At 40.0% G+C, this 15,475-nt stretch overlaps 2 protein-coding genes across 2 annotated transcripts; both read left to right on the top strand.

Moving 5' to 3' along the window:
- The first annotated feature begins 1,141 nt into the window (after positions 1–1,141).
- LOC144459731 (uncharacterized) lies at positions 1,142–7,369 on the top strand. Its single transcript, XM_078164301.1, has 6 exons — positions 1,142–2,624; positions 3,059–3,154; positions 3,233–3,424; positions 4,234–4,329; positions 4,470–4,649; positions 5,639–7,369. The coding sequence occupies exons 1-6, from the start codon at positions 2,460–2,462 to the stop codon at positions 5,849–5,851; spliced, it is 942 nt and encodes a 313-aa protein (XP_078020427.1). The 5' UTR covers positions 1,142–2,459; the 3' UTR covers positions 5,852–7,369.
- Positions 7,370–7,515: 146 nt separating this feature from the next.
- Positions 7,516–13,367, top strand: LOC117245893 (uncharacterized). Its single transcript, XM_078164276.1, has 6 exons — positions 7,516–9,692; positions 10,901–10,996; positions 11,118–11,309; positions 11,875–11,970; positions 12,155–12,334; positions 12,547–13,367. Exons 1-6 carry the CDS (start codon positions 9,528–9,530, stop codon positions 13,117–13,119), a joined length of 1,302 nt encoding a protein of 433 aa, XP_078020402.1. The 5' UTR covers positions 7,516–9,527; the 3' UTR covers positions 13,120–13,367.
- Positions 13,368–15,475: the final 2,108 nt, after the last annotated feature.

The following is a 15,475-nucleotide window of genomic DNA, read 5'->3' on the forward strand; positions in this document are numbered from 1 at the left end:
ACAGAGTAGTGTCTCAGATCTCACACTGCCGTTTTGTTCTTATTAGAAGTGACGACAGTTTTTTTTTTTTTAAACCACCTTGTTTTCTTTGTTTTCTTTTTAAACAGCGTATTGCGAACAGACGTGTGAGCATTATTGCCAACATTTGACCACTATCTCCACCTACACATGAACCAGACTGACGCCACAACGTCAGTACTGATTAAATGTGCTGCTGTAGCTCGAGGCAAGTTAGCTAGGTAGCTAACATTAGCACTCACATTGTTGTTGGCAGTACCAGAACATTACGGACCCAACAAACATCACTGACGGCTTCTATTAGACAACAATTTTGGTACTTAGTGCAAAAACATGTAGAACTAACAGATCCTTGTTCCAGCCGCTATGTCACAAAGATGGCGACTGTTGAGGGTGAGAAGTGTCCGTCAAACCACGCTCAACGTTTGGACCGTATTGAGTGCTCCAGTAGTACACTGTGTTTTCCCGTACTAAGCAGTGTGAACACACTTAGTGCACTCAGAATATGAAGTGTTTGGTGAGAGAGACGATCTGAGACACACAGAGTGTAGCCAAGGCTGGGTAGCCTTCAGTCAGGTCAAAGTTCAACCAATCGGAACTTTCAAATGTACCAAATTTAGCACTCGTGATGCTTTTTGTCACTCAAACTTACATTTAATGGACGAACAGAAAACGTGTGTCAGTGTGAGAGTGTTGCTAAATGACATGACAATGACATGACAATGACAATGACAAACATGTCTAATGAACCATTTGTGCAACTTAGAATGGAAATATAAATTGTAAGCTTCAAAAACTCATGTCCTAATTGAGCAAACAACAAAGTTACATATAATTATTTACATTAAAAAGCAGGCAATGCCTCAGGCGTTTTTTGAACAACTATTTACAAAACAATCAGATGCCACACAAATTATTTGTGCCACGCTGCAAAACAGTTCCTGTCCATCACAACACAGAGGGGCACATCACAGGCCTGACACTTCCAGGGTGTGTCACTCCTCCTGCTGTCCACCTGGAGCAGCATCCTCTGTCTTCCAGGGCTCAGAGCTGAGGCTTGGGAGATCCGGACCTGGTGGGTGTGCCGCACTGTCCGCTCCTCTGTGCGGACCTCCGAGTACCACTCAGTGCGTGCTCTCTCCTCTTCCAAAGCACACTACACCACACACTGACTACACACTGGCTACACACTCCAAACACGCTAAATGTCACAAACCCCAGCTCTGTCTATGATCGCGGTTGTTACCACTGTCTCTCTCGCTGCCGTCACTCCCACAACTCTCCCCTCTCCCCAGCAACAAATGCTGCGTGTTGCCATACAATTTTTTTTGATTGGTTGAAGTGGCGCATTTTTCCACCAATAGGAAAGGGGGTGTTGTTTTTTGTTGTTTTTTGTTTTGCTGTTATTGTTGTTGCTTTCAGCTCTTACGGCCCGTTTATACCGCATCAATCGTGACAACAATATTCAGGAAAATCATGGCTTTTATTATTTATCATAAGTCCGGTTTTATATGGCCGATCAACACAATTTAAAAAGTGTTACAAAGTTAGAAGTTCACACTTTCCACACAAATTGAAAGGGGACTCAGCGAGCATGTTGCTGCTACGTTGTCTTGAATCGGTCACGTGATTGCTGTGGACTCCAGATAGTGATGGGCAAAGCAGTTCTTTAGATGTTACTGAATCACCAGAATCAGTTCATGAGAAAGATTCGTTCAAAAGATTCATTCACCGAATCGTTCAGTGCTTGGTGGGAGGAGCCCTGACTGTGTACTGCATCGTCCGACTCACTGCCCTGCACTGGTGAGTCTCATTACTGGCCAGCCTGACGTTTAAGTTTGTTTATCTGGAAACTAAGTCTGTTAAAACAATGGGGAGGTGTGTGACTGTGTTCATGTGGCTTGACTCCTGGCTACATTAGCCGTTAGCTTGGAGAGAACAGTCCCTATGAAAGTTTATCGCTGAGAAGAAATGATTTGAATCACTCAGGGATCGGGGTTACGTCATTCACCGAGTGATTCGTTCACCGAGTGATTCGTCACGCAGTAGGCAGTCCCTCCCTGCACCCTGGCTGCCTCGCATCTCGCAAGTGATTCATTGTTTGCACGAACCGAATCGGCAGTTCCACTCCCGTCCTGCATGCTCGCTGCTGAGCTCAACTGAACTGAGAAATGAACAAATCAGTTCCGGAAGAGATTCAGTTCAGTACGTTCACTCAACAGATTTGTTCTTTTGAAAGATTCGTTCGCTAACGACCCAACACTAACTCGAGAGGGAGCAACACATCACAACAACTCGACAACTGAAGTCTCACGTCTTACTCCAGTAACTGCTGATTAAAACCTGACACACCCAGAAAGACTGTTTTCTGTTTAGTTGCTTATTTTACCCTCTCAGACTCAGACAGACAGTCTTTGAGGAGCCGAGGGTCTTTTGTCAGAATGCAGCTCTTCCTCATCCTCCTCTCCCTCCTGTCCTCCCACATTACCAAAGTTACAGCGTGGGCTGGCTGCACCAGGGACAGGGACAGGGACTACCGGACGAGGGAGAACTGCACAGCGCTCGGCTTCAGCAACGTCCCAGCGGGATTTGAACCCACGACCAAGGTAACACCATGAAACACCGACAGCTGCTGGTGAGACGAGAGACATGAACAGAGGAAACTTTACATTTCTGGACGTGTCAAAGATCCAACGAACGATCACCACGTTTTCTGTTCTTTATTTGGCATCACAATGATCCACACAATAACCATCTGCAGTTAAATGTCACTGTGCTGCCATAAATAACCAAAAACACACAGCACAGTTAAACATCCTCTGTGCTGAGAAAACACCAAGCTTAAGAGAAGGTTTGTTTTGTTTTTTTGCTGACTATCAGGGCTGACATCACAAGACACTCAGCGGAGCTGCGAGCTTCCTGTTTCAGAGCAATTACATGATAGTCTGACAGGAAACCCTGACGATAAAGTATATTATATAACATATATAATATGTTGGAATATGATGTTTTTCTTCTTCTTCTCTTTCTGTGTTCCTAGGTTATGTTGTTTACCAACAACCTGTTCTCCAGTCTGTCCTGGTCCTCCTTCCAGATCTTCACAGCCATCTATGAGATCGACCTTTCAGGCAACAAGGTGTCTGTTAAGTTATGAATGTTTCATTCTCTCATATTGTTTTTGTACATATATTTTCATGACTTCCTGTGTCTCCAGATTCCACAGGTGACCTCCAGTGTTACTCCGATCTTGCCCACCCTCAGTGTTCTCCGGCTGGGGTCGAACCGCCTGACGTCCCTCTCTGATGGCTCCTTCACCGCCTGTCCTGCTCTAACTGAACTCTACCTGGACAACAACGTTGTGGACTCTCTGAGTGACCACACCTTCTCTGGACTCAGCAAGCTGGAGGTCAGTGTGTTAGCTTGTGTGTCGTGATTGTAGCCTGTTCACAAGTAAAGATGCATATGAACAGAGAATGTTTGGAAGTAAGAGCGAAGATGATGGAGACACTAAGTATACTTGGAAGGTTGGAAGTTAGAGGGCAGCGTGTTTGGACATTAGGATGCAGAACATGAAGAAAAGCATGTAAGGAAGCTAGGACACATACCATAAATGGCAGCATGATAGGACGTTAGGATGCTGAACATAAAGGTACCTTGGTGGAAAATCAGAAGGTATACTGTGAACGTAGAATGTTAGATGTAAAAGAAGTTTAGATGCAAAACATAAAGGTGGCATATTAGGAAGTTGGGACCCAGCACATGAGGATAGAATGTTCGGCAGTTAAACACATACTGGGATCTTAGGTCAGGACACAGAACAATAAAGGTGGCTTGTTAGGAAGTTAGGATGCAGAACATGAAGTGTAGCATGTTAGGAGGTTAGGAGGCATTCTGGGATGATAGCATGTTAGGAAGTTAAGATGTAGAACATAAGGGCAGCATGTGACAAAGTTGGAATGCAGAATAGGAAGAATAACATGTTAGGAAGTTAGGACACAATCCATGATGGTAGCATGCTAGGAAGATAGGACACATACCACGATGGTAGTATTTTAGATAGTTCGGATGCAGAACATGAAGCATAGAAATGTAGCACGTTAGCTTAATTTTCACTCAAGGAGAACCTGGATATTTTTAGCTAAGATCGTAGTTTTCTTACCAAAGAATGCTTGCCTTCTTATTGGTTCTCTTCTAACTGGCGGTCCCGCCTTCTAGATCCTGGACTTGTCATCCAATCGTATCAAGGTGCTTCCCGAGCTCATGCTCCACCCACTCCCTGCCATAGAGGCCCTCTACCTGGAGAGCAACAAGGTGGGAGAACAATCAAAGTATTGAAAGCATTTTGGCACAAAATCAGTCAGAAACAGGCGGTTTAAACCGTTATGTTATTGTAGCTGTTATTGTATAGGTTGGCATGTTGAACGCTGCAAGACACTTCCTTTTAATTTCAGATCATGGTGATGCCAGATGATTGGTTCAGCAAGAAGGAGGAAGTGCCGTACCTCTTCCTCTCAGCCAATCCCTGGGCCTGCTCCTGTCCCCTTGGTTATTTGCGCAGATACCTAGACAACTATGAATTCAACATCTACACCCGAGAAGGCCCAATCATCCAGAGCGACGCAGAGAGTGTGGTGAGTACCACCAGTTTTTTACCTTCAGATGTGATCGATCAACACTTTGTACCAACTAGTTGGTTTGGAGCATACTGAAGATCGTATCTTAAAGCTATAGTGTGTAACTTCTGTCGCCTCCCAGCAGATAATGCGTTATTACAACTAATAAGCCGGCGGCACTTCCATGTACACAGAGTAACACTCGCCACACACTGTGTACACAATGCTACACCACGTGGCGAACACCAGGCTGCTAACATTACATTACGTTCATAGCACCATTTCCAAGAAAATAATAAAGTACTAGGTCCAGTACATGTAACAGCAACACATACTACTCATAATATAATTATAAACCAAGTCACTTACTTATCCAACAGCAGCAAGGCAACATCCGTGTCTGCCCTCAGCCCAGTTTCTTCCTTCAGGGCTCTCCACCGAGGAAAAGTGACGCCAATACAAATCCTTGTTTGCCTTGTCCGTCGGTCACTTTCCTTCTTTGCTAACAGACCTTCAGCCGAACATCCAGGCTTTTTCTTTGTGGTAGGATCCACTTCTGAACCGTGTCTCGGCCGCTTCTCCGCCATGTTAGTTTGACTTTCTACCTGCGCTCTACCTCTTGCTGTGACACTCTCCGCTCGTCCTCCCCCTCCCTTCTTGTTGTGAGGAAGCATTTCCTGTGCGCCAGCGTGGGAATGTCGCCGGTCTACACGCATACTAAAAATGATATATATTGAAAAATACCGCAAGATGTTAGAGGAGCCGATCGGCTTAATCAGCATTGTGTCATCTCCTCTTGTAGTGGCTTGGGTGAAACGGACATTTATGGTCCTGAAGAAGTTACGCACTATAGCTTTAAAGACTAGAGAGATCGTAACATAGGAATAAGGACTGAAAGTTTGAGTTATTACAGTTCTGATTGCTGTGTTGATGCATATTTAAAATTCAGAAAGGATTCATTTTGGCTTCCTGTGAATTATTTTTTGCTGACTGCTTTGTGTCCTCAGGTGTGTCACTCTCCACAGTGTCTCAAGAATAAACCTGTAATGACTCTGGAAGAATCTGATCTGTGTCCACCTGCACCTGAACCAAATCCGGCCAGAGACAGTGACAAGCAAACTATTCCTGTCCATACAGCTACTGTTGCTCCTACTACCACACCTCTTATTCCCACTACTGTTCCTCCTGTTCCCACTACTGTTCCAAATTTATCAAAGTAAATTTTACTCAAACTGAAAAAAAGTTTACTCTGAAAAAGATAACATTTGGTCCCAGTCTAAATAGAGTGAAATTTACTCTCATTGCAGAGTTAATTTTTCAGTAATTTCTACTCTATTAAGTGTTTATATTTAACTCTACATGATGATAATTTAAAACAACTCTACTGCCATTTCACTCAATGTAGAGCTACATTTCACTCAATGTAGAGATATATTTCACTCAATGTAAAGTTATATTTCACTCAATGTAGAGCTACATTTCACTCGATGTAGAGCTATATTTCACTCAGTATAGAGTTATATTTCACTCAATGTAGAGCTACATTTCACTCAATGTAGAGATATATTTCACTCAATGTAGAGATATATTTCACTCAATGTAAAGTTATATTTCACTCAATGTAGAGATATATTTCACTCAATGTAAAGTTATATTTCACTCAATGTAGAGCTACATTTCACTCAATGTAGAGATATATTTCACTCAATGTAAAGTTATATTTCACTCAATGTAGAGCTACATTTCACTCAATGTAGAGATACATTTCACTCGATGTAGAGCTATATTTCACTCAATATAGAGTTATATTTCACTCGATGTAGAGATATATTTCACTCAATGTAGAGATATATTTCACTCAATGTAGAGATATATTTCACTCAATGTAAAGTTATATTTCACTCAATGTAGAGCTACATTTCACTCAATGTAGAGATACATTTCACTCGATGTAGAGCTATATTTCACTCAATATAGAGTTATATTTCACTCGATGTAGAGATATATTTCACTCAATGTAGCGATATATTTCACTCAATGTAAAGTTATATTTCACTCAATGTAGAGCTACATTTCACTCAATGTAGAGATATATTTCACTCAATGTAAAGTTATATTTCACTCAATGTAGAGCTACATTTCACTCAATGTAGAGATATATTTCACTCAATGTAAAGTTATATTTCACTCAATGTAGAGCTACATTTCACTCAATGTAGAGATATATTTCACTCGATGTAGAGTTACATTTCACTCAATATAGAATTGCATTTCACTCAATGTAGGAGTTGTATTTCAGTTAAAATGACAAATTTTAACTCTTGAAGATTATCTAAACTCAAAAAAGTCAATAAATCAAGAAATTAGATTTTAAAAATGCATTTTATTCTTTTAAATGCAAGAAATGTGTAAACATTTGCAACACTGATGACAGTGACATTACTGTTTCCATAAAGTGTCAGGCAGAAACATAAAACTGGCCTCTGTAAAGCATTTAATAATACAATAAAATAATACAAAAAGAAAAAATGCCAAAATCCAATGCATCATGGTTAGAGTTCACTGTGCTAGTTTTTTTACTCACAGGAAACAGTATGGGACAATAAACAAGCTTGAATCATCGCGGCTGTATGACATCTGTATATCAAATGCTTTGTAACAGAAAAGCTCTTTGACATCAACAACATGAGGTCCCTCTGTTGTACAGACAACTTTAAATGCATTAAAATGCTCATCAAGACATACTGTTTGTAGTGCAAATGTAACCAACAGCAACATCTCATCTTTAACAACAACATGTGAAAAAGTGCCATAAACTCATGAACAACCAGCCTGACCACATTTAAGACAAAGTGTCTTTCCTGAACAAACTCCATGGATCAACTTTAAGTGCTTTGTCAGGGTATTAGCATTTGCCTGAGAGCTTTTGCAAATAAAACACAACATCTTAGTATCAACTCAATCCCTCAACTCTGCAACCCTGGGATTCACCTTAGTGGTACCAACATCTATTTCATAAATGGTGGTTTGCAAGAAGTTGTACACATTTGCCATTCCGGGTTGTGCGAGGTGCTGAAGACAAAATGAGCTTTGAAAAGCTCATCAACACAGGCAAGAGAGTCTGGTGACTTAAAAGGTATTGCATGTTTGTCAATCACAATGAAGTACTTGTGAATCACACTCCTCTGGGCCCCGACAGCAAGCAGGTAGGGTTGAAGGCTTTCCGTGATGCTGTCCAGATGTCCCTGGATGCTGGTCCCAGTCTGTGACACGAAAACTTCATTAGTCATGCTATTAAAAAAATGTTCTGACAGTTTAAAGGCAAGACCGTTGAAGATCCACATACCATTCCTGCCACGTCTAGGCATCTTGGAAATGCTGTGAATATGTCGGAGGACTTCACTGGGTCATGAACCATCTTTTGGTGATAGGTGACAGACAGAGAGAAACACAATGTGGTGAAACTGACTCAATCTGACGTTACTGATGTCTTTATCAAGTCCAGTATTAGATGTGCATGAAGCAGCTTTATCTCATCTTCACTGAAGTGGACGTTTGACAGGATTCAAATGACCTGTACACTGAAACTGCTGCGTAGTCAAATCAGGTGACAGGTGACCAGAACACCTGCTCAGAGTTAGTTTAACATGTTGTTTTAAATGGCAAATAGAAGCAAGTGAAAATGATGATTTATTGAATAACAAGACTAGGTTTATCATGTTAGCAACCTCAGTGTAGCCTGTTAGCATGCTAACATCAGCTAATTAGCAGTAAACACAGTGAGTGTCTCAGATGGCATATTACTGTCAGTCCACTTCAGTGTAGCACACACACGACGTATTTCTTGCTTGGTGCACTAATTTCAACAGAGTAGTGTCTCAGATCTCACACTGCCGTTTTGTTCTTATTAGAAGTGACGACAGTTTTTTTTTTTTTAAAACCACCTCTTCTTCTTCGTTTTCTTTTTAAACAGCGTATTGCGAATAGACGTGTGAGCATTATTGCCAACATTTGACCACTATCTCCACCTACACATGAACCAGACTGACGCCACAACGTCAGTACTGATTAAATGTGCTGCTGTTGCTCGAGGCAAGTTAGCTAGGTAGCTAACATTAGCACTCACATTGTTGTTGGCAGTACCAGAACATTACGGACCCAACAAACATCACTGACGGCTTCTATTAGACAACAATTTTGGTACTTAGTGCAAAAACATGTAGAACTAACAGACTCCTTGTTGTCTCCAGCTGCCATGTCAAAAGTTGAGAGGTTTTCTATGTCACAAAGACGGCGACTGTTGAGGGTGAGAAGTGTCCGTCAAACCACGCTCAACGTCTGGACCGTTTTGAGTGCTCCAGTAGTACACTGTGTTTTCCCGTACTAAGCAGTGTGAACACACTTAGTGCACTCAGAATATGAAGTGTTTGGTGAGAGAGACGATCTGAGACACAGAAAGTGTAGCCAAGGCTGGGTAGCCTTCAGTCAGGTCAAAGTTCAACCAATCGGAACTTTCAAATGTAAAAAATTTAGCACTCGTGATGCTTTTTGTCACTCAAACTTACATTTAATGGACGAACAGAAAACGTGTCAGTGTTGCTAAATGACATCACAGACAGCAGGAAGCCTCCAACACTCAAATAAAAACAACCTCAAGAGCACAAGGAGGAATCTGGACGGATCAGATGATCAAATATATGTATCATACTTGATCATTTGATCCGTCCAGCTTAAAGAGCAACACATCACAACAGACAACTGAAGTCTCACGTCTTACTCCAGTAACCGTTGATTAAAATCTGACACACCCAGAAAGACTGTTTCCTGTTTAGTTGCTTATTTTACCCTCTCAGACTCAGATGGACAGTCTTTGAGGAGCTGAGGGTCTTCTTCAGAATGCAGCTCTTCCTCATCCTCCTCTCCCTCCTGTCCTGCCACGTTGCCACAGTTACAGCATGGGCTGGCTGCACCAGGGACAGGGACAAGGACCACCGGACGAGGGAGAACTGCACAGCGCTCAGCTTCAGTGACATCCCAGCGGGATTTGACCCCACGACCAAGGTAACACCACAAAACACCGACAGCTGCTGGTGAGACGAGAGACATGAATGACGTCAAGTTACAGCTGGAAAATAAACAGTAATTGACTTCAGTCTGTTTTTTTGTTTTTTTAAAGAATCAAAAATATGTTTAAGATCAATCACTATATTATTATGGATATTTTTCCAATATTGATCTTTACAAAAAAAAAAAAAAAAAAAATCTGAATCACATAAAATGATGTAAACACAATGACCTGTGCTCCAGTGTTCAGCATTACATAAAACAAAAAGCCTTTGCAGGGTTTATACAAGACATTAATGACTAATTTAAATATTTTCTTTTAATTACAACTTGTAATCCTTTTTGTTTAAAGGTAAGGAGATATGCTTTACAATATTACTGACCAGCCCTCATGCGCATAAATAACAGCCAAAAGAGTCCTATTCCTATCCGACTGAAAACAGCACACAAATATAAATATATTAAAACACTTAATCTAAACATCAACATTCTGCCGAGAAGGCTGCATCGTATTGTTATTGTTATCATTATCTTATCATTATTGTTGTCACAAATGTCAGCAGGTTTTGAAGGAGCTTTTCTTATTTTTAGAACAGGACACAGAAGTTCTGGTTTCACTTTGACTCTGTATAGCTAAAATACAATAGCACAATGAAATGCATCTACTCTGGTTCTCTTAGCACTTAAAACTGTATATAAATAATAATCAGTAAATAAAAGACAACAACAAAAAGAAGAAATCCTACAATAATAAATCACTGAGGTATTTTTTTAATCCCCTTTAACCTCAGGAGTCATGACAAACTGACAGTTTTGGGAATCCTGTGGAGAGTTTACCTCAGAGGAAACTTTATGTTTCTGGGCGTGTCGAAGATCCAATGATCACCACGTTTCCTGTTCTTTATTTGGCATCACAATGATCCACACAATAACCATCTGCAGTTAAATGTCACTGTGCTGCCATAAATAACCAAAAACACACAGCACAGTTAAACATCCTCTGTGCTGAGAAAACAACAAGCTTAAGAGAAGGTTTTTTTGTTTTCTTTTTTTTCTGACTATCAGGGCTGACATCACAAGACACTCAGCGGAGCTGCGAGCTTCCTGTTTCAGAGCAATTACATGATAGTCTGACAGGAAACCCTGAAAGTGGGAATATGTTGGAATGTGATGTTTTTCTTCTTCTTCTCTTTCTGTGTTCCAAGGTTATGTTGTTTACCAACAACCTGTTCTCCAGTCTGTCCTGGTCCTCCTTCCAGATCTTCACAGCCATCTATGAGATCGACCTTTCAGGCAACAAGGTGTCTGTAACTGAATACTGATTTAATCAAGTTGATATCAGTGATCAGTGTTAAGTTATGAATGTTTCATTCTCTCATATTGTTTTTATACATATATTTTCATGACTTCCTATGTCTCCAGATTCCACAGGTGACCTCCAGTGTTACTCCGATCTTGCCCACCCTCAGTGTTCTCCGGCTGGGGTCGAACCGCCTGACGTCCCTCTCTGACGGCTCCTTCACCGCCTGTCCTGCTCTAACTGAACTCTACCTGGACAACAACGTTGTGGACTCTCTGAGTGACCACACCTTCTCTGGACTCAGCAAGCTGGAGGTCAGTGTGTTAGCTTGTGTGTTGTGATCGTAGCCTGTTCGCAAGGAAAGATGCATATGAACAGAGAATGTTTGGAAGTAAGGACGCATGTTGCAGATGTAGTTTGGAAGTTAGAATGAATATGATGAGGATGCATGATAGAAAGTCATTAAGCAAATCATGAAGGGTTAATACTGGATTAACTAGGACAAATACTGTCAATGTAGCCATAGGGTGCAGAACAGGAAGGTACCATGTTAGGAAGTGCAGACACAAACCTTTATGGTGGCATAGAAGGAAGTTAGGATGCAGAACACAAAGGTAGCATGTTGGAAAATTAAGCTGCATACCATGGTGGTAGGACATTAGGACTTAACGATGCAGAACATGAAGGTAGAACAGTAGAAAGCTGGGACACATGCCATGATGTTGGCAGGTTAAGAGGTTAGCATGCAAACCATGATGGTGGTATGTAAGGATATAAGAATGCAGAACCTGAAGTATAGAAATGTAGCATGTTAGCTTAATTTTCACACAAGGAGAACCTGGATATTTTTGGCTAAGATCTGGCGGTCCCGCCTTCTAGATCCTGGACTTGTCATCCAATCGTATCAAGGTGCTTCCCGAGCTCATGCTCCACCCACTCCCTGCCATAGAGACCCTCTACCTGGAGAGCAACAAGGTGAGAGAACAATCAAAGTATTGAAAGTATTTTGGTACAAAATCAGTCAGAAACAGGCGGTTTAATTTATTATTATGCTGTAGCTCAGAGGTGGTACAAGTTTACAGCAGTTGTTCATCTTCTCGCCTGTAGGGGGCGATGGTTGGCATGTTGAATGCTGCAGGACACTTCCTTTTAATTTCAGATCATGGTGATGCCAGATGATTGGTTCAGCAAGAAGGAGGAAGTGCCGTACCTCTTCCTCTCAGCCAATCCCTGGGCCTGCTCCTGTTCCCTTGGTTATTTGCGCAGATACCTAGACAACTATGAATTCAACGTCTACACCCGAGAAGGCCCAATCATTCAGAGCGACCCAGAGAGTTTGGTGAGTACCACCAGTTTCTTACCTTCAGACATGATCGATCAACACTTTGTACCAACTAGTAACTAGTCTAGAGAGATCGTAACATGGGAATAAGGATTGAAAGTTTGAGTTATTACAGTTCTGATTGCTGCATTGATGTATATTTAAAAGTCAGAAAGGATTCATTTTGGCTTCCTGTGAATTATTTTTTGCTGATTGCTTTGTGTCCTCAGGTGTGTGACTCTCCACAGTGGCTTAAGGATAAACCTGTAGTGACACTGGAGGAATCTGATCTGTGTCCACCTGAGCCTGAACCAAATCCAGCCGGAGACAGTGACAAGCAAACTATTCCTGTCCATACAGATAGTGTTGCTCCTGCTGTTCCAGATACTACACCTCTTATTCCTATGACGCTTCCTCCTGTTCCCACTACTGTTCCTCCTGTTCCAACTACTACCTCCTCTTTTCCTACTACTGTTCCTACTTCTACTGCTGCTGTGCCGTTGAACGGGTCACATACCTTGGCTCCTCATCCTACTGTCAGACCCTCAACTGAAATGACTGGTACAATTTGTGCCATCAGATGTAGGGGGGTGTTTTGTTTTTGGCTTTGCACAGGGTGCCTGCTGCTGTGTGTGGCATCTGTGGCATTCATATTGGTAATTCTTGTGTGGCTGGTCGGCTGGTGCAAGAGGGATTACAATCTCCCAAATGAGGCAGTGGCAAGGAGGGGAGGTGGTGGCGAGGTTGTGATGCTGTCAACATACAGCAGGAGGGAAGAGAAGGAGGGGCATGAGGAGGAGTGATGGCGCTGTTTCGCTCTGTGCTGTTTGCCCACAGAGAGAGAGGAGAAGCTATGGCACCCTTACAGCTTCAAAGTGGTACATCTTGTTCATAAATACAAGTTGCACTTGTGGGTTGCAAACTGTTGTGTCTGTCAGCTGTAGTGATCCGTCTCACAGCTAATGGGTAAACAATTTTCCACTTATTAAAATGTTAAAAAAAACTCACAACTTTCAACAGTGAACGTAATAAAAACACAATGTGGTGAAAATGACTCAATCTGACTTTACTGACGTCCTCATGAACTCCAGTATTAGATGTGCATGAAGCAGCTTTATCTCATCTTCACTGAAGCAGACGTTTGACAGGATTCAAATGACCTGTACACTGAAACTGCTGCGTAGTCAAATCAGATGACAGGTTACCAGAACACCTGGTTAGTGTTAGTTTAACATGTTGTTTTAAATGGCAAATAGAAGCAACTGGAAATTATTAATTATTGAATAACAAGACTAAGTTGTTCACGTTAGCAACCTCAGTGTAGCCTGTTAGCATGCTAACATCAGCTAATTAACAGTAAGCACTGAGTGTAGCTGAGGCTGACTGACATGTCATGTGTAAGGTCATCAGCAGTAGTATTGGACATATTTAAATGTTGACCTGATGATGGTGCTAGATGTAAAAGTCAGAGAATCACCAAAGTGATTACATTATTTTTGTCCTTTAATTGATAAATTGTTTGGTTTGTAAAAATAACGAGAAATGTTTGTTACAATGACTCAAAGTGACACCTTCACCATGTTTGTGTAACCTCAACATCATTACTTATACAGTACAATTGTTAACATTATTAGAAACACATTATAATGGTTACATTGTGACTAACACATTACAGTTTTTAACATGATTACTAATACAACTATTAACATTATTACTAATAATACTACTACTAATACAATTATTTTTATACATTATTACTAACACATTACAATTGTTAACATTATTACTAATACAATAATTGTTAAAACATTATTATAAATACATTACAATTGTTAACATTATTACTGACACATTACAACTATTAACATTACTACTAATACAATAATTGTTTAAACATTATTATAAATACATTACAATTGTTAACATTATTACTGACACATTACAACTATTAACATTATTACTAATACAATTATTTTTATACATTATTACTAGCACATTACAATTGTTAACATTAGGACTATACATTACTATTATTAAAATTATGGCTAATACAATATTTTTTATACATTTTTATAAATGCATTACAATTGTTAACATTGTGACTAATGCATTACTATCATTAAGATGATTACTAATACAATTATTTTTTATGCATTATTACTAACACATTACAATTGTTAACGTTATGACTAATACAATAACATTTTATACATTATTGCAAATACAATACATTTGTTAACATTATTACTAATAATTACCGTCATTAACATTATTATTAATACAACTAATTTTTATGCATTATTACTAACACATTACAATTGTTAACATTATGACTAATACAATATTTTTTTATACATTATTACAAATACAACTGTTAACATTATTACTAACTAGGGATGCACAATATTGGATTTATTATTTTTTTGCCAGTATCAAATATGTAGATATATAACACCTTATTTGGCCGATTATCGATATCAATATTGTTATATAAAAAAATTTTCCCGCCTAATTTTAGTGATCATCAAGTCTCTTCTGTAGTGGAATTAACATCATATTATACATACTCTTATGGTGATGGCTGACTCTTAAGCCGATATTGGCAGACATTAATGACATGCCAATATTATTGTGCATCTGTATTACTTACACATTACGATTATCAACATTATTATTGATACATTACAATTATTAACATTATTATTGATGAACAGACTAATAGTTTCAGCTGGACTTGTATAAACTGTTTATAACTTAATATCAGATTTTAAAACCTCATTTGTTTTGTGTGTAAGAATCCGTAATTGAAAGTTATCAGATAAACGTAGTAGAACAGAAGTGGAAAGAAGCATGAAAAGATAAAACTTAAAGTACAAGAACCTCAGATGTGTCCTGCGGTACGGTACTTCAGCAAATGTAGTAAGTTACACTTCACTGCTGATTAAGATGCTGTTAATCAGAACTTTGCCTCTGTGTCTCAGTTCGAATACTTCCATTAGTACACTTCTATGCAGTACACTGCATGCGCTTTTGTGTACTTGCGTAGTGCGTGAATTCCAACCTTGTAGTGTTGTCTTAAATTGAACATGCCTATTTTTTATTTACTGGAATCAAGGAACATAACATTTGACCATTTCTTCTTCTTCTTCTTCTTCTTCT

Source organism: Epinephelus lanceolatus, chromosome 22 (assembly GCF_041903045.1).
Source record: "Epinephelus lanceolatus isolate andai-2023 chromosome 22, ASM4190304v1, whole genome shotgun sequence".
Lineage (NCBI taxonomy): Eukaryota > Metazoa > Chordata > Actinopteri > Perciformes > Serranidae > Epinephelus > Epinephelus lanceolatus.